We start from the raw sequence: 20,572 nt of genomic DNA on the forward strand, positions 1-20,572 counted from the left end.
GAACTCTTCAATGAGCTCCACAGGCAATTAAATAGAAATATGCGCCCTACCTATTCCCTCACTGCCGATGTCCCTTTAAAAATGGCGTCGTGTTCCAGAGGTTGCGGGTCCCAGTGCTGACCTCCATGAATGTGAACTTCAAATCGTGCTTGCCACCGAACCCATACTCAGCAGGCTTTGAAAATCCAGCCAATCGAGTCATTACGGCACAGAAGGAGGCCATTTGGCTGGTGAGTTAACAACATATGCCATTATTAATGTGCAAATCGACCAGAAAGTTCAGGGATTTAAGAGGCATGGGGCTGGATTTTCACTTTGATACGGGCGGGTAATTTTGTGTTGCCAGCCAGCATGCCAATTTGCTGGCACCATCACTCCCCCAAGCCATTTTCCTGGAGGTGGGATCGGAGGCAGAAGAGCTACCTGCCTGCAAGTGGAGGGTATCCAACTGAGGTAAGTTAAACGCCAATTAAACCCAATTATCAGAGGCCGACGGGTATTTCCCAGTCGGCCTGGGGGCCCACGGTAGCATCAGCAGCACGGCAGCTGCCTCAATGTGGCCGCCCAGCGACAGAATGCAAGGCCAGTGATTCAGGCAGACAGTGAGGCCCGCTGTGCCTACTTGGCCACAGATGCAGCCCCAAACTGCCTTATGGAGGGTCTTCCCATCCAAAATAGCGGTCCAGCAGCTGTGGCCACTTTTTATTTCAGGTTTTTTAAAGTTGCTGAGAGGGTGCCTCAAGATGGAGAGCGCCTCAAGATCCATAATTGGAAGGAGAGCACGCCCTCTGACCACAAACTGCCCAATGAAGGGATAATCACTGGTGGGTGACTGCTTCCGACACAGTCAGGGTCGGACCCCCATTTTACCAATATGTCGGGATCCTGACCTAAAATGCAAAATCCTGCCCATGATGTGTGTTGAGAATCTCTGGAACTTGCCAGTCGATTTATGTCATCATTAGTATTGCACAAACAGCATCTCACCCTTAGCCTCCACGCTATTTTTGAATTGTTACTGGATTTACACATTAATTTTCCATTAAACTCACTGCAGAAAGTTGGGGCTGGAACTTATCAGTGTAAGCATCATTTTAATGACATGATAATTGTTAATGCTATGCCAATCAACCTCTTTGGCCCAGAAAGGGAACAATTTAAATTGTTCAACGTCATTTCAGCATGTAAAATGTATGACAATGAAAGATACGATTTTTCTAACAATAGCACCACAGAACCTCTTTATATCACAAAATGGCTAGCTAGCACATTTGGCCATTTTTGTTAAAATTAATGAAAAGCATATGAAGCTGGAATGAACTGAAAATGCATACCCTCAGCATGTACACAACCTCATTGTAGCTTGACTGTTCTACCCACCTCCAACGTAAACTACTTTTTTCCAGAGTTGTGACTCCAGGACCTTGTCATGGGGGTAGTTGCCTTGGTCCGTCATGAAAAGGATCATCACCACTGCAGCAATATATAGGAGAAAGCGATTGCCTCCTGTCAATAGAGAGGTGCAGGCTAGGATGGCTGAGGCATAAGGACATGGTAGGCCACGGTAAACAAATGGGATTCCTAAAAGAAAAATAGTACCAATAAACTTAATATGCTGGAAATCAGAGATATTTATGGCTAGAATTCTGGGAAGACTGCTTGGTCGTGTAGATTAAAGAATAGGACTTTTCAAATTCAATAGTTTTGTTGAAACAACTCAAGTAAAAGCAAAATGGACATAGGGCAATGAAAAGGCTAGAGTACAAAATGTGCATATTTGGGTGACAGATGCAAAGACCCTCTTCCCATTTATTTCATGATCACAAGCATTTTGGGCCACTTTGCCCCTGTGTTTGCTGTAGTTTTTTTTGTAATGTGCCATGCAGGGTACGGGACAGTAAGAAACACAATTAATGCAGCAACCATAAACTATTAACCTCTTGCTACCAGATGAGTGACTAACTCCCAGAACTTGCTTTATATTACTCTTGAGACAGATGCTTGGAAGTGTGCAGCTTTTAGTGCCATGTAACAACTTTCCCTGCTGTGCTGCTGGGAACTCTGCATAGTGGAAGATTAATCTGCATTGCACTTCTTCATGACACTGTACTAGAGCTCAAATGTGCTGTACCATGGCAGCACAAAAAAAATCTTCTAATAGGTGAGTTTTAAGGAAACAATATAGGATGCTGGCACTGCATGTAATCCATTTAATACTTAATGTAAACTAGGAAAGTATTTGTAGTCTCAGTACCAACAGTAATGTCTCACTATTTATAGACCAAAGACTGTGAGCTCTTACCACTAGAAAAGAAGCAGAGACGTGCAAACACAGCCATCGCATAGCAGATAGCAAACACACCGTCTATTATGCCGTGGGCCTGCAGCAACAGTGAGGTTGCAATTCCAAATGTTGTAAAATCTGCAAAATCATCCAATTTGGCTCCTGTAATTAAATGAAAACAGAACTAGTGAAATTGTATACGCTATATACTACAGCAATTTGAGGGGACAGTTTCATTATGCAGACTGCCACAGTCAGTCAGCCCTGGGTATGTGATTCATTAAATCAAATGTCTATAAATCTGATCAAATTTTCCTGACAAACACTAGTGTACCAGACACTCCAAACACATCTCCAAATCAGAGTTGACCTGATAGCATAAAATCATATGAAATCCCCATTTTTCTCAGCTCATTAAACCAAAGCAGCTCTTTAGACTGATTTGTTGTCACATGGAAAGCATACTTTTCTTCTAAATATTCTCAGGTCCCAATTCCTTTCTGCTTGGAATACAGAATAAAAATAAGGAATTTGGCCAGGTTTCAGATTTAAGTTTGTGGGTGCGATGATCATCTCTACATCTGTTAAAGAAGCTTGCTCAGATAACTGCATTATGCAGAAATGGTAGCTGCATTTGGAATCTGATACACAGAAATAAAGATGGAAAGAAAGACTTGCATTTATATCACACCTTTCACCTCAGAACATCTAAATGCGCTTTTCAGCCATGGAAGCACTTTTGCAGTGTAGGCACTGCTGTAACATAGAAAGTACATGCACAGTGTGAATGCGGCATGTCCTTGAACATCTTCCAAATATTTAAGGAATGGAAATAAAATATAAATGCAGTCTGTGGATTTATTTTAGCAAAACCAAATTTTTACACCAAAAAAACTTGAAAGGTTTTTGGAATAATATGTTTAATGAGATGGTTTGCAATGCAAAATAAAATTATATATACAAAGTGAAGTTGGGTTGTGACTGTATATAGATAAAAAATCTCACAATGCACAATGTGCAAAAAGTCCAGTGCACAAGAGGCAGAAGTGCAATATTCAGCAACTTAGGACCTGGTACTGCAAATTTCTAAGCAACGTGCAAATGACTGTTTTATGTTGGAATTTTACTTGATTAACTCTGGAGAGTCCTGGAGATCGGTTGCAGAATTTATCCCTCGAATATTAAGTAAATAAAAGCAGAATGTCCCGGAAATACTCAGCAGGTCAGGCAGCATCTGTGGAGAGAGAAGCAAAGCTAATGTTTCAGGTCTGTGACCTTTCATCTGTTCCATCTGCCTCATACTGATGAGTGCTTCATAAACATTAACTTGGGATGGTTTATTCTGTCCTGCATGCTATTGCCTGTCATTCACAATGCCAGACCTAAATAATGTTCATTTGAAATGGGCATCCAGTGCTGATAAGTGATGGAATAGTCACAGGTCATGAAAGAGACATGTAAACATGAAGGTAAATTGCTTAATGGTTTTTCTTTTTTTCCTGTTAGCAATTAGGTTCTTGAGACATTGTTGTAAATTATTTCCCTCCCTCCCCGAGCCATTACCAGTACTAATGGGCTTCCCAGTGGGAATGACTTTCCAAGCTGTTTGGAAGAGGACCAAAAAAGGGATAGTTCAGGCTGCACAAGAGGTGTTCTGTGCCTACCTGCCAGCACCCACACACCAGTAACTTAAGATAGAGGTGAACATAGTTTGTATTAGTAGGCAGTGCAAGTAGAGGCTCCTATTCTTGAAGCTGGGAAAATAGACCCTTTGCATGTTTAGAAGCTGATCTACGAGGATGTGCCATGCAGTGGCACAAGGAGCCATTGTCCTTGCAGCCACCTGGTGCAGCACTACTTCAGCATCATAAAAACAAACGGTCAGATGCTGGGCTGCTTTGTCATTTGCCAGCAGGCTCATGTCTGCACCTTAGCTTCCCTTTTGCTGAATGTTACCATTGCTATCCTTAGAGCCCTGCCTCTGAGCAAAGGATGATAATATGTTGAGATTTTTGTTGAGGTTCTTCAAAGGCGGACTTCTCACTATGACGCACCGAGAGATCAGTTAAGATAGTTTAAACGGCAATTAACTCAAATTTTACAGTGCTTTTAGAATTTTATGAATGGCGCAAAGGAACCGGGGGCTTCAGAGCCCTACCTGGTTAAAGGAGGCGGCATGAAGGTGAGAGCTCTGTGCAGCCTCTGTTGTGATCATGTATTTGTTAGTATGTTAAATATAATTACTTAAATATATGTTATGCTAATATGTCTATCATCACAGGCAGTAATGCAATATCACAATTCAGTTCTCTTGCACAGTCAGTTAGCACGTGTAAACTGAAGCAACAAGAAGTCTCCATTAAAGCTGTGCATTCAAAACCTTTATACCGGCCCTTCAGCTTTGTTTGTATTAGTCTAGAAAGAGATAACAGAACAGCCTCTGCCAGCCAGCCATACTGAGAGCCAATGTGCAGTGCAAGAGAGGATGGGGAACGGAGGCTACTGCCGGATGACAGCAGAAAGGGGGTGAAGGTGGCAGCACTAGCGGGGTTGGAAGGAATGTGAAGGTGGCATAACTAACGGAGGGGGAGTGTGAAGGTGGCAGAACTAATGGGGTGTGTGAAGGTGGTAGCACTAACAGAGGGGTGTGCTGCAAGGGTGAGAGGGGCAGTGGCACTTGCATCCAAGGAACTAGCCAGGGAAAGGTCTTGAGGGTGGTGGGCGGCAAAAAACGCGTAGGACTAGGAGACAGTCCATCTGCCATGGATCTCATCCAACCAGCTTCGTGGCATCCCTGAAGAGGAGGAACAGCACAGAAGGAGGGATGTCCAGGCACTGGCAGGGGCACAGCAGGAATGCCAGGAGCAGCAAGAGGGCTAGCCTCTGAGTCAGTAAGTCAGAGAGCGCAGACGGGCGCACCAACAGACTCGTGCACGAAGAAGAACCTATCCCTGGGAGCGACTCTGCTGTGCATGTCTCAACTATCTCCAGATGTCAGAGTGTCAGTGTCAATGTAGACTGAGGCTCTCCAAGGAGACAGTCACCAATTCATGCGCCATGCTTCAGGGCGAGTTGAGACCCATGGGGTTTGGCAGACACCCAATGCCAATGACCCTGAAAATCACTGTGGTTCTCTTCTGCGCCCCTGGATCTTTCCAGGGATCCACTGGGGACGTGTGGGATCTCACAGGCTGCGGCCCACTGGTACATCAAGGAGGTGACCAATGCCATGTTCAAGAGCGCCAGCGACTATGTGTACTACTGAATCGACCTGAACAGTCAGGCAGAGAGGTGCATCAGTTTCGGGGCCATCGTTTGATTCCCCTAGGTGCAGGATGTGATCAACTGCACACATGTGGCCATTAAGGCTCGCATGGACCAGCAGTGGCCTCCATCAACAGGAAGGGCTTCCATTCCATCAATGTCCAACTGGTGTGCGACCACCGGACACAGAACATTTCGTTCCCGTGAAGCAGCCATGAAGCCTATATACTTCGGCAGTCCCAGGTGCCAGAGCTGTTCTGACCCCCGCATGCTTTCAGGGATGTATTCTCAGGGACAAGGCCTACCCATTAAAGACATGGTTACTCACGTTAGTGAGTACGTGAGTTACTCAAGTCAGCAGAACAAATTTACAATACCTGCCATGATCCACCCAAATGACCACTGAGCAGGTCACTGGGCTGCTTAAGATTAGATTCTGGTGCTTGGATCGATCCGGCAGAGACTTTCAGTCTGCCTCTGCTCGCGAATCATTGTGATGTGTGCTGTGATCTGCACAACCTAGCACTGCAGAGGGGGAGGCCTTGAATAATGAATACATCACTGATTGCTACTCCTCATCTGACAAGGAGGATGTGGAGGAGATTGCTGAGCAGGCGGCACAGGATGAGGAGCCCCTTGCATCAGAGGCAAGGGAAAATGAGAGACATGCAAGGGAGGCTTGGGACAATCTCGTACATAGGCATTTCTTGCTACCTTGATGCCCTTTCGCAATCAGGGCAATAAAGAATCACCTTTATGCGGACATGCTGTCATCTCCATCATCTCGCACTCCATTGCCGAGCGCCTAGGTTCGAAGCATGCACTGAGGAAGCTGAGCAGCTGACCGGATGCAGCCTATTCCAATACAAGCAGCCCAATGAGGGACCAAGGCTGTAGATGACATCTAGTAAGGCAGCAAGAATGGAAAGGATGACCAACAGTGGTGCCTCTAACATTTATTGAGTGGCATAACATAATAAAGCCTTAACAATGGGAAGATAACGTGGTGGTAATGTTACTGGGCTAGTAATCCAACAGCCCGGACTAATGCTCTAGAGATATGTGTTCAAATCCCATCACGACAGTTGGAGGAATTTAAATTTGATTAATAAATAAATCTGGAATAAAATGCTAGTCTCATTAATGCTGGCATGGACTTGATGGGCCCAATGGCCTCCTTCTGTACCGTTATGACTCTACGTACAAAGTTTAAACAACTGTGAACCCCAAGTGCATTTAGGTGCTCTTCGCTTATGTGTGCTTGCAGCTGCGGTGGAGGCAGGTTGCTGATCAAGCTGCCTCATGGCTTAGAATGACCTTGGTGGCCATCCTCTGGCTGTCTGAGGCCTGGAGGGCCCCAACAGGTGCAAGACCCTTGTGGCTACTGGAGGCACTGGGGTCACTGGCAGAGGGGCTGAGGAGCCGCTGTCCATACCAGGAGCACCCCGAAAGGAGCCCCTAGATGCAGAAGGCAGCTACTCCTGTCACTTGCAAGGTACACTTGCACCACCCTGCTGACCTGGGAAAGACAAGCACCTGGTGGAGGCTCTAGGCACCTTGTCCCCCTTTCGCCTTGCTACTGCTGCATAGAGCTCATGGATAAGATGATGGCATGTAGATCTGTGCACATCTCTGGCATCCACTGAGTGGTTTTTTGAATCTGGCTTTCCAAGAGGATCGCCAATCTCTCAAAAGAGGAAGCCATGCGCGTGCCCGCCTGAGTTAGGACAGCACTCATGCCCCGGATGTACTGCTCCATCGTCTGTGCATGGGTACGCATAGATTCTGGAAGCTCCACCAAATATTTCCTTACCTTTCAGCTATACCTCCAGCAGGCGCTGCGTTGCTGATGATACCAAAGGCACATCTTCAGCCTGGAGCTCAGCATGGGCGTGGCCTCTCACAGTCCTCCAACTGTTAGTAGCCTCGGTTGTCACAGCCACTGCCAGCTGTTCAGTGCCTATGTGATGTGCTCACCAGCTTGTAACCCTGATTCTAATCATAAATGCATACCCACTGACATGAGAGTATCTGCGCTGGTGGAAGGTGCAAGGGATGATGTGACGGTGTACCCTCTGAGGATCCCTCCTCCTCCTCCTCAGAGGTGGACGGATGGCCTCCACTCTCTCCAGCTGAATGTCCTTCAGGATTTCTGAGTCCTGCATGAGAGAACACAAACATTTAGGCGCTAAGGGCTTCATATCTCCTCATCCCAACCATGCCTGAAGTGGAGCTCCATGCATTCATTGGTGGACAGTTGAGCACTGTGACTTATGTGTGGGCCAGATGCAGCCTTTTGCCCCTGCTGTCATTCATTCACTCTCCTGTGATGGCACTCCTGTCTCGCCATCAGCAATTGCGCAGCCGTCCTAAGACCCAGCCAGTTCCACGGCTTCCTCCCTGCTGGGCTTAGATACGCAGGTCTGGGAGGCCTTCACCCATCTTGGCCACCTCTTTATTGTTGTGTACCAGTTTCTCCTGCAAGCAGAAGGAGGAAGACTGTTAGTTTCCCCACAAAGACTAGTACAACACTTATGTTGGCGACAGCCCGTCCATGATGGGGCTCACGAATGCCTCATTCATATATCTGCTCTCAAGAGATCTTCTGGGGGTCAGCAGAGACAGATGGCAGATGCAGCCATGTAGCTGACAGGATCTGCTGGTCACTCCCTCCTCACTGTTGTTACATGCAAGCCCCAAAGAGGAAAGCGATATGGAGAACTCACCTTGGCGGAGTGAAGGAGGTCATTAACCTTTTGATGCATTGCGCCCATGTTCGTGGGGTGATCCCAGGGCTGTTGACCTCCTCTGCAATCTCTGTCCAGGCTTGGTCAAAAAGGTAGGTCTCTTCTTCCCATCCCTTGGGAAGAGGATCTTCTGCCTTGCCCTTGCAGCCTGGAGGAGAATCTGCAGTGAAGCACTGCTAAATGGAGCAGGGGGATGGGGCACCCAGTATCTTCCCACTGCCATGGTTGCAGCAGGCTCCCGATCAGCTCCTTTCAGGTCTTCTGCACTGTTGGTCAGAAGGAAGGGTCTTCTGCCCTGCTAGTCAGGTGGAAGGTCTTCTGCACTGTAGGTCAGGCAAGCATTTCAAACAAGGCAGCAGTGCATGCAGGGTGGGCAGCCCTTTAAATACGACGCCACACTTACTTTTGCGTCAGCTGACACCACCATTGGCGCCTTGCTGCCCGCCTCTGTTCTTCTATTGGGCATGCCCCGTGCCTCCCTTAAAGTTAATTAGCTGGCTGCTGTGTGATCGCTTTCAGCCAGCCGCATGGCACTCATGTGGAAGCGGCACTCAGTGGTGCCGCCACTGTGACCTGCAGCCTCCAAACAAAATTCAGCCTGATAGATGGAAGGTCTGGTTTTTATGGGCTAAACAACCTTTCCTTTCGCAAAAGAAAAAAAAAAGAAACTGGACTTTATTTATATTCATGACTTCAAGACGTCCCAAAGCACTTTACAACTAATTAAATAATTTTGAACTGTAGTCACTGTTGTAATTTAGTTTAAAAAAAATGTATTCATTCATGGAACCTGAGTGTCGCTGGCAAAGCCAACATTTATTTTCCATCAATACAAAAGCAAAATACTGGAAATACTCAGCAGGTCCGGTAGCATCGGTGGAAAGAATATCAGACTTAACATTTCAGGTCTGTGTGACCTTTCATCAAATTTATTTCCTATCCCCAGTTGCTCTCGAGAAGTTGGTGCTGAGCCGCCTTTTTGAACTGCTGCAGTCCGTTTGGTGAAGGTACTCACTCCCACAGTGCTCTTAGGGAGGTCGGTCCAGTATTTTGACCCAGTGACCATGAAGGAACACCAATATATATCCAAGTCAGGATGGTTGTGAGGAGAACTTGGGAGGTGGCGGTGTTCCCAAGCAACTGCTGCCCTTGGCGGTTTAAGATGTGGGTGTGGGAGGTGCTGACAAAAAAAGACTTGACGAGTTGCTGCAGTGCATTTTGGAATGGAGGGAGAGAATGTTTAAGGTGCTGGGTGGGGTGCTAATCAAGTGGGCCGCTTTGTCCTGGAGGGTGTTGAACTTCTTGAGTGTTGTTGGAGCTGCACAAATCCAGATTCGTGGAAAATATTCCATCATACTTCTGACTTGTGCCTTGCAGATGTTGGAAAGGCTTTAGTGAGTCAGGAGGAAAGTCTCTGACTTATTCTTGTAGACACAGTATTTCTGTGGCTGGTCCAGTTAAGTTTCTGTTCAATGTGACCCAAGGATGTTGATGGTAGAGGCTTTGATGATTGTAATGCCATTGTATGTCAAAGGAGGTGGTTAAACTCTCTCTTGTTGCAGCTGATCATTGACTGGCACTTGTGTGGCAAGAATGTTACTTGCCACTTACCAGCCAAGGCCCAGATGGTATCCAGGTCTTGCTGCATCCGGGCAAAGACTGTTTCATTATTTGAGGAATTGCGAAAGGCATTGGACATTGTGCAATCATTCCTACTTTTGACCTTACGATGGTGGAAAGGTCATTGATGAAGCACCTAAAGATGGTTGGGTCTAGGACAATGTCCTGAAGAACACCTGCAGCGATGTCCTGAGGTTGAAATAATTGGCATCCAACAACCACAACCATCTTCCTTTGTGCGAGGTATGACTCCAGCCAGTGGAACTTTATCACCCTGATTTTCATTGACTTTAGTTGTACTAGGGTTTCTTGGTGCTACATTCAGTCAAATGCTGCCTCGATGTCAAGGGCAGTCACTTTCATCTCATCTTTGAATTTCAGCTTTTTTGTGCATGTTTGGACCAAGACTGTAATGAGGTTTGGAGCTGAGTGATCCTAGCATCATTGAGGAGGTTATTGGTGAGCAAGTACTGCTTGATAGCACAGTTGACAACAACTTTAATCACTTTGCTGATGACTGACAGTTGGGGCAGTAATTGAACAGATTGGACTTGTCCTGCATTTTGTGAACATGACATACCTGTGCAATCTTTCACTTTGTCAGATAGATGCCAGTTTTGTTGCTGTCCTAGAACAGCTTGGCTGGAGATATGGCCAGTTCTGTAGCACTGGTCTTCAGCATTACAGCTGGGTTGCTGTCCAGACCAACAGCCTTTAACTGTATCCAGTGTGCTAATCCATTTCTTGATATCAAATGAAGAGTATCAAATTGACTGAAGATTGGCATCTGTGATGGTGAGGACCTCAGCAAGAGGCCAGACTGGATCATCCACTCTACACTTCTGGTTGAAGATAGCTGCAAACACCTTGTCCTCTACACTCATGTGCTGGGCTCCTCCAGTGAGGATGGGGATGTTGACAAAGCCTACTCCTCCCGTTAGTTGCTTAATTGTTTGCCACCATTCACAACTGAATGTGGAAGGACTGTAGAGCTTTGACCTGATCGGCTGGATTGGGATCACTTAGCTCTGTCTGTGGCATTCTGCTTCCGCAGTTTAGAATGCATGCAGTCTTGTGTGGTAGCTTCATCCTGTTGGCAATTCATTTTCAGGTACACCTGGTGCTGCTCCCTGGCTTGATGGTAATGGTAGAGCGAGGCATATGCTGGGTCATGAGGTTATAGATTGTGGTGAAATACTATTCTGTTGCTGGTGATGCCCCACAGCGCCTCATGGATGCCCAGCTTTGAGCTGTTAGATCTGTTCATAATCTATTATATTTAGTATAATGGTAGTGCCACCCAACAGGAAAGAGGGTGTCCTCAGTGTGAAGATGGGACTTATTCTCCACAAGGCCCATGCAGTAGTCACTAATACCAATACTGTCATGGACAGATGCATCTGAAACAGATTGATTGGTGAGGATGAGGTCAATTAGGTTTTTTCCTCACGTTGGTTCTCTCATCACCTGCTGTAAGCCCAGTCTGGCAGCTCTATCCTTCAGGATTCAGTTAGTTCAGTCAGTAGTGGTGCTATCAAGCCACTCTTGATGTTGGTAATTAAAAATCCCCACCCAGAGTACATTTTGTCCCTTGGCTACCCTTAGACCTTCTTCCAAGTGAGGGTTAACATACAGGAGTACTGATTCATCAGCTGAATGAGGGCAATAGGTGATGATCAGCAACCCACCTACTTGCCCAGGTCTGATATGATGCCATGTGAATCATGGGTCCAGACTCAACATTGAGGACTCCCAGAGCCACTCCCTCCCTCTTGTATACCATTGTGCTGTTGCCTCTGGTGGGTCTATCCTGCTGGTGGCAGGGGGGGGGGAGGGAAGGGGGGTGGTGAGGGTACAGGTTATGCCCAGGAACGGGGATGGAGGAGTTAGGGACGATTCTGAATATGACTGTTGCTTGATTAGTCCACGGATAGGTCTTCCAACCTTGGCACAAGTTCCCAGATATTAGTAAGGAGGGCTTCAGAGTGGTTTGGTGTGCTCGGCTTGGTGTGCCTTTGTCATATCGGAATCCAATGGCTAGGTTGAAGCTGATTGGTCCGACTGTTTTATTATTATACTTTGTAGCAGTGCGATAGAACAGAGTTGCTTGCTAGGTCATTTCAGAGGGCAGTTAAGCACCAACCACATTGCTGTGGGTCTGCAGTAACATACAGGTCAGACTCGGTAAGGACAGCATGTTTCCTTCCCTAAAAGACATTAGTGAACCAGTTAGGTTTTTGGGTTCCTAGACAATTTGCGCCACTCTGCCATTAGCCCTGATAAAGCTGATGAAAGTTTTTTCTTGCCATGAGGCTCCCCATTGAAATTAATGCCAATTGTGAAATTGCTAGATTTAAGACCTTTTTACAAATCATTCCCACTGCAGCCATTTCGGGCTGGTAATTAGTATCATTTCAGGATCTGTAATATATTAAACTTTGGAGGCCTATAAAAGGACCAATGAAACAGGGTGGAGTCTCACTCCAGCAGGTAGTAAATTGCTCCGACAGGTTTTATATCCTTTTTATTTATTTTGGCAGTTCTTAGTGCCTATTTTGCCATCCACACTATTGATAGTGTTGGAAGACAACAATTCCAGGATTCAAAGTTGCGTTAAACTGTTAAATGTTTCATGTGACTACCAGGATGGTAGGTGAACTATCAATTTCCATGTTCCTATGAAAGCAGCACCACAGCTTACCTTCTGAGTGTTCCAAAATTCCTGATCATGATGGGATGTTCTATACTTCATGGGCCAAGAATGTTTGTACATCTCACACACCTACCTTGCCATTCACTCATTAGCTTTTCAAGGGCTTCTCAAACATAATATCCTCTTCTACTGCTTGTTGATTTTAATTTTATTTTCTTATTTCTCCCATTGTCTTGTTTTCTCTCAATTAGTTTTTTTCCCTCTTTATGTCTCTTTCTGTCTCTAAATTGATTAATTCATGCATTCTTTCTTTTCATTGGTCAAGGAAATAAGTCATTGGGCAAAAAGTTCTAGCAATTTGCAGTGCAAATATAGCACAATCTCAATGGTTAAGCATAATAGTCCAATTAAACTTATTAGTCACCAAATCTGCCATTGCAGAAATTTCTGGCCCAACATGAGCTCAGATTTAAGTTGATTCCTGATTTTTCACAATTCTAGTGTGTTTATACTGTGGATACACTCCCATAAGCTAAAAAAACATTGAAATAATTAGTAATGATTTAACCCTTTATAAATTACTGGTTGGATCTCAGCTAGAATATTGTGCCCAATTCTGGGAACCACACCTTAGGATGTCAAGGTCTTGGAGAAGGCGCAGAGGAAATTTACTAGAATGGCACCAGGGATTAAGGGACTTCAGTTATGTGGAGGGACTGGAGAAGCTGGGGTTGCTCTTCTTCGAGCATAAATGGTTAAGGGAAGATTTAACAGGTGTTCAAAATTATGAAGAGTTTTGATAGAGTAAATAGGAGGAACTATTTTCCGCTGGCATGAGGGTTGGTAGATACAGATTTAAGATAATTGTCAGCAAAGAGGGGAGATGAGGAGAATTTTTCATTTACACAGTGAGTTGTTATGATTTGGAATGCATTGCCTGAAAGGGTGGGGAAGCAGATTCAATAGTAATTTTCAAAGGGAGCTAGATGTACACCTGAAAAGGAAACCATTGCAGGGCTATGGGGAAAGAGCAGGGGAAGAGGACTAACTGGAAAGCTCTTTTAAAGAACCAGGACAGGCACAATGGGCTGAATAGCCTCTTTTTGTGCTGTGTAATTCTATGATAACTAGTGTCATGGCAGTGTTTTCCTTCTGTTGTTTAAAAACTAAAGGGGGTCTGTGTGTCTTTAAGCCTAAGAAGTTTTAATATTCTCTGGGAACAGTGTGTGTGAGCTGCAAGCCTGTTCCCAAGCAACAGCAACAGAGATGCGGTCACATGCCGTATTGTATTAATTTGACTGTGTGTAAGAACTGGCTAAAACTGGTTTGATCAAGCAGCCGAGCGAAGCGTGCTCTCCTTGAACGAAGGATTTGTCTCTCTTTCAGCAGAAAATCCACTTTGGCCTTCAGGCTATGTTTCGCCTAAAGAGGAAAAGACCCCTGGAAAGAAATCTTTGCATTGTTGGAGGTAGCAAATTCCTTTTTACTCACGTCTCTAAGATGTCTCTGCCTCAGGAGGGACTTTCTGTTGTCTTTTGTGTTTCTGGGAGTTCTGGAAACTCAGTAAAGTTTCTACTGATAGACTGCTAATTCAAAATCTAAATAGACCTGTTGTTATACTTGTTGAAAGATCTGTGTGACACCTACTGCAGCCGAAGTGCCTTGAACACCTATCCATTACAGCCTGTTCATCAACTCGCCTGGAAACTTCGAGCGGCATCTGGCTATTTGACTCTGGGGCACCTCACTGATCCGGGAAAGAAACCAACCAGGACTTGCAACCCAGATGTTTTATTATTCCTAAGAAACAGCTCTAATTTTAGAGCATCATTTTAGAACCGGTTAACTGTTGGTTTTTGAATGTACGTGTGTGTGTGCATGTGGGTTAGGAAGAATAAGAATTTATAAAGTCTTTTCAGACATAGATTTATCTCAGTATTGTTTAAGATTTAGTTTATTAATAAATAGTTAGTTTGTTGTTTAAAGATACCTGGTTTGGTGTGTTTTATTCTGGGAGTTAATAAAGTGTTTAATTTGGCTAATTTCTGGTAGGTGGGAAACTTTAATAATATGCTGTGACCTGTGGAGTAGTGGGACTGAATTGACAGTGCATTACTCCCGCCTCGGTCATAACACGAGGTACTTGTGATACTATACATCAACAATGTAACCACTCACAAAATGACATTCAACACTCAGGCTGCCTGCAAATGAGGAATTCAAGGAAGATTGATGGTGATCGGGGAACACAGCTGGGAGGGGGGGGGATTCCTTTAATGTGCTGTCGGAAGGAGCATTCCTGCTCCACTCAGTTCCACATTCAAGTAAGTTACTTATATTCTTATAAAAGCAAAATACTGCAGATTCTAGAAATATGAAATAAAAACAGAAAATTCTGGAAATACTCAGCAAGTCCAGCAGCATCTGTGGAGAGAGAAGCAGAGTTAATGTTTTAGGTCTGTGACCTTTCATCAGAACTAGCAAAGGTTAGAAAAGAGTTAGGTTTTAAGCAAGTGAAGCGGGTTAGTGGGGAAGAGAACAAAAGGGAAGATGTGTGATAGGGCAGAGGACAGAACAGATTAAATAACAAAGCTGAGATGGGACAAAGGCAAAGAGTGTGTTAATGCTTGTGGTGAAAGACAAAGCATTAGTCCAGAGAGAGTGTTAATGGAAGAACAGTGAGCAGTTTTGGCTACATGAAAAACAGGCACATGGTTAAAAAATAAAATCAAATAATAAAATGTTTTTTTTTAAAAAGGGCCAGTCATGCTCTGAAATTACTGAACTCAATGTTCAGTCTGCAATGCTGTCGAGTGCCTAATTGAAAGATTAGATGCTGCTCCTCGAGCTTGTGTTGATGTTCACTGGAACACTGCAGCAGGCCAAGGACAGAAATGTGGGCATGAGAGCAAGGGGATGTGTTGAAATGGCAAGCAACGTGAAGCTCAGGGTTATGCTTTCAGACTGAGCAGAGGTGTTCTGCAAAATGGTATCCCAATATGTATTTGTCTCCCTAATGTAGAGCAGTGAATACAGTATACTAAATTGAAGGAAGTACAAGCAAATCGCTGCTTCACCTGGAAGGAATGTTTGGGACCTTGGATGGTGGGGAGAGAGGAGGTAAAAGAGCAAGTATTGTACCACCTGTGATTGCATGGGAAGGGGATGAGGTGTTGGGGATGATGGAGGAGTGGACCAGGGTGTCACAGAAGGAACAATGCCTTCAGAATGCTGACTGGGGAGGGGAAGGGAAGATATGTTTAGTGGTGGCATCACAATGGAGGTGGTGGAAATGGCAGAGGATGATCCTTTGGATGTGGAGGCTGGTGGGGTGGAAAGTGAGGACAAGAGGAACCCTGTCACAGTTCTGGGAGGGAGGGGAAGGGGTGAGGGCAGAAGTGCGGGAAATAGATTGGACATGGTTGAGGGCCCTGTCAACAACAGTGGGCGGGTGGGGAAGGAAAAAGGAAGACATGCAAATGTCAAAATTGATGCATATCTAATCTTGAGGATCACCCTGAGAAGCAAAAAGGGTCTCAAATCAGATCGTGCTGCTGCTCCAGATGGCATTCATTCAAGTTGCTTAAAGAAATGGGAACTGATCTAAGTGAGCTGTTTGCTCATATATTTAATAGCATGCTGGATTTGGGATTATTCCAGATGACTGGAGAGAGGTTAATGTACCACAATTCAAAAAAGCAAGTCGGAACCAGTAAATTATAGATCCATTAGCTTGGTGTCCGTTATAAGAAAGATGCTAGAAGGGATCATTAGGGATGCTCTGAAAGACCTCTGTAGTTCTGCCCCTGCTTATGGCCTTCTATGTTTTTTTTTTATTGTGATTGTATTTACATAAACTGTCAGGTCAAGCATGTTGGTTTAAGTTTCCTAACCATCCATCAGCTGATTGAAGAACATTGTGCTAGTCCATCAGGGAACCCTGCTGCTAGGTGGAGCCTGCAAGTATGTGGCCTCGTGGTCACTGTGCCTGCTGGTGATCTGACTGCAATGCAGCAATGGTTTTGCTGAAGTCCCCATCAAGAGCTGTTTGAGAGATCAGACTGGCATTATAGCCTCTGCTGCGCGAGGCTGTGCTGTAATGTCCCTGGAAATAGCACCTGCTAAGGGAGACTGCATGGTTTCCATTCCATGCCTTTTAATAAGAGCTTCACACATGCAATTTGTGGTGAGAACTGTTAGGCAGGTCCCCTAGTGACTCCAGCAATCTTCCATGCACCAAAAGCAACCTTCTTTTAAAATCTGACCCATGACTGGTTGAATGGGACTACCAAGCAACTCAAAGAAAATAAAACATATTTAAGGTCATAGAAGAAGAAAATGCATTAAGATGGATTCATTGCCAAAAGATATGTCTACATTGTAAAATAAGCAACAAAACAGCATAGAAAAACTGTGAATTGAGCACAGCAAAACAAGTGAATTCTAATTTAAAAAAATGTTTTAGTTATATTAAGAGAAAAGGAAAGATAAGTGAAAGGCGGCCATTGAAAGTGGGATCGCATGAGGCAATGACAATTGATGCTACAGAGGCCACAAAAGTGTTGCAAAAGTTAAGTTTTTTGCCATAGTATTTACCAAGGAGGAGACAGGCATTTTATTTGATCTGTAATGGAAGTACAATTCACATTTACACTGCAACCTTAAGGCAAATAAATCTCAGGAGCTGGATAAGATGCATCTGAGAATCCTTAAGGAAGAAAGGAGGAAATTGCAGGAACTCTATCACAAATCTTCCAAAAATCACTGAATACTGGAGACGTGCCTCGGGATTGGAAAGGGGCAGAGGCTACTACTACCTTTAAAAAAAAAGTGACCCAGGAAACTATAAGACAAGGGAGTGTGACATTCATTATTACATAGAATTACAGCACAGAAACAAGACATTTGGCCCAACTGGTGTTTGCTGGTGTTTATGCTCCTCACGAGCCTCCTCATCCATCAATATATCCTTTTATTTCTTTCTCTCTCAAGTACTTATCTAGCTTCCATTTAAATGCATTTACACTATTCATCTCAACCACTCCATATAGTAGTGATTTTTACATTCTCACCACTGAGTAGAATAGCTTATCACGATTTCATTTTCCTTTTTGGATTTATTAATGACCATCTTGTATTTATGGACTACCTTATAAATGAAAACATCTTCTCTAAATCTATCCTATCGAACCCATTCATAATTTTAAATACCTCTATCAGATCACCTCTCAGTCTTCTCTTTTCTAGAGATGAGCTTCAGTCTTTTCGGTCTTTCCTGATTGTGGGACCCTCTTTGTTCTGGTATCATCCTTCTAAATGTTTTTTGCACTTTCTCCAGTGTTTCTATATCCTTTGGGTAATATGGAGAAAGAAACTGTGCGCAGTACTCTAGTGTGGTCTAACCAACTTTTATTTAAGTTTCATAACTTTTCTTTTTGAATTCTATTTCTCTAGAAATGAACTCCAGTACTTTGTTGGCAATTTTTATCGCTTTGTTAACTTGCACTGCTAGTTTTGATGATTTGTGAATCAGTACCCCTAGATCCCTTTGCACCTCTACCCTATTTAGATCTTTATATTCCATGGCTTCCTTATTCCTCCTACCAAAATGCATCAGTTCATATTTATGCATATTGAAATGAATGTCATTTACACGCCCGTCCTTCAAGCTTATCATCTTCTTTAATACTAAAGAAGACTGTGGTAGAATAAACTATACCCTCCCCCCCACCCCCTCAATTTGGTGTCATCTGCAAATTTTGATATTGTACTTGATTCCTGAGTCCATGTCATTTATGTAAATGATAAACAACAGTGGTCCCACCACTGATCCCTGGAGAATATTTTCCACCTTCTGCCAGTCTCAGTAATTTTCTTTAACCTTTTCTCTCTTTTCTGTTTTGTAGCTGGTTTGCTAGCCATTCTGCTACATAATTGCGTTTCATTCTGATTTGCATTTGAATGAATTAATACTATCTATTTCCACTGTCTCCCTAGGAAGTCTGTTCCATTGATTGATAACTTGTTCACATCAAGATATATTCTGCTACTTTTGACCACAGTCATGAGTCTATTAGGAGGTTAACTTTTGAAAGTCCATGTATATTACATCCACTGCATTCCCCTTATCTACTGTTTTAGTTACTTCTTCAAAGAATTCAATACGTTGGTCAAGCATAACCTCTTTTGAAATCTGTGCTAACTATTCTTATATTTTGAGATTCTAGATATTTTTCTATGATATTTTTGAGTAAAGATTCCAATATCTCACCTATCACCAACATTAAGCTAACTGGTCTATAGTCCTTTGGATTAGTTCTATACTCCTTTTTGAATATAGGAACAGCATTAGCTGTCCGTCAGCCCTTTGGCACAATTCCCTTTTCTACTGAATTTATATAAAGTTATGGAAACCCTTAGCTATTCATTTAAAATCATGGAGCATCTGGATAGAAATGATCATAAAAGATAGCCAATATGGGTTCAGAAAGGGGAGGTCTGTGACTAAAGGCCTAAAAGGGATAAAGCAGAAGATGTGGGTGTACTAGAATTTTTGAAAGACCTTTCATACAGTTCCTCTGGAAAAGCTGGTACTGAAAATAAAGAAATCAGAATGAGTGGAAATATTTTACAGTATCAGCGTTAGAGAATGTTGCCATTGTAGTTCCACAGGGCTTGTTAGTGCTTGGAAATAGCTTTAAAAAAATCAGGGGAAAGTTTTTTTTAAAACCTACCTTGTATGTGATAAGGTTGGTACTACAAAAGTGTTTTTTTTTTAAATTAGTGTAATTTATTAAGGACTTTAGATTGTAGTGTTTGGAATAGAACAAGGCCCTTTAATGTAATTAGTATTTTTTAAAGGGAGTAACTAATTAATCTAAAGGTAAGTCATGGCAGGAGAGCTTGCACCCATGATATGCTCCTCCTGTGCTTTGTGGGAAATCAGGGACGCTTCCAGTATCCCTGACTACCATGTGTGCAGGAAGTGTATCCATCTGCACCTACTGGCTACCCACATTACGGAGCTGGAGCTGCGGGTGGATTCACTGTGGAGCATCCGCAATGCTGAGGACAACATGGATAACACGTTGAGTGAGGTGGTCACACCGCAAGTAATGGCTGCACTGGCAGAAAAGGGATGGGTGACCACCAGGCAGAGTAGTAGGCGCAGGCAGGTAGTGCAGGAGTCCCCTGTGGCCATCCCCCTTTCAAACAATTATACCGCTTTGGATACTGTTGGGGGGGGGGGATGGCCTCCCAGGGGAAAGCAGCAACAGCCAAGTTCGTGGCACCACGGATGGCACTGCTGCACAGGAGGAGGGCGGGGGGGTGGAGACTGGGAGAGCCATAGTGATGGGAGATTCAATTGTAAGGGGAACAGACAGGCTTTTCTGCGGCCGCAAACGAGTCTCCAGGATGGTATGTTGCCTCCCTGGTGCTAGGGTCAAGGATGTCTCGGAGCAGCTACAGGACATTCTGAAGGGAGAGGGTGAACAGCCAGTGGTTGTGGTACATGTCGGTACATAGACAGAAAAAGGGATGAGGTCCTGCAAGATGAATTTAAGGAGTTAGGTGCTAAATTAAAAAGCAGGACCTCAAAGGTAGCAATCTCAGGATTACTTCATGTGCCACGTGTTAGTGAGTATAGGAACAGGAGAATAGACCAGATGAATACGTGGCTGGAGAAATGGTGCAGGAGGGAGGGATTTAGATTCCTGGGACATCGGGACCAGTTCGGGGGAAGGTGAGACCTGTACAAGTGGGCCAGGTTACACCCAGGCAGGACCAGTACCGATGTCCTCGCAGGGGCGTTTGCTCGTGCGGTTGGGGAGGATTTAAACTAGAATGGCAGGGGGATGGGAATCTGAGTGGAGAGACTGAGGAGGAGGAAACAAGAATAGAAATGAAAGACAGGAAACAAAAAGACAAAAGTGGAAGGCATAGAAATCAAGGGCAAGAAACAAATGGAGCCATAGTGCGAAATAATGCTAAGATGACTAACAA

At 44.2% G+C, this 20,572-nt stretch overlaps 1 protein-coding gene across 1 annotated transcript in view; it reads right to left on the minus strand.

Annotated features, from left to right (window-relative positions):
* Positions 1–1,372: 1,372 nt before the first annotated feature.
* Positions 1,373–20,572, minus strand: part of tmem269 (transmembrane protein 269) — a 142,457-nt gene continuing 123,257 nt past the window's right edge. The window contains exons 6-7 of the mRNA XM_068017005.1: positions 2,303–2,446; positions 1,373–1,581 (exon numbers count right to left, since the gene is read on the minus strand). Coding sequence (XP_067873106.1) covers positions 1,373–1,581; positions 2,303–2,446 — 353 coding nt within the window. The remainder of the gene's footprint in view (positions 1,582–2,302; positions 2,447–20,572) is intronic.

Source organism: Heterodontus francisci, chromosome 37 (genome assembly GCF_036365525.1).
Source record: "Heterodontus francisci isolate sHetFra1 chromosome 37, sHetFra1.hap1, whole genome shotgun sequence".
Lineage (NCBI taxonomy): Eukaryota > Metazoa > Chordata > Chondrichthyes > Heterodontiformes > Heterodontidae > Heterodontus > Heterodontus francisci.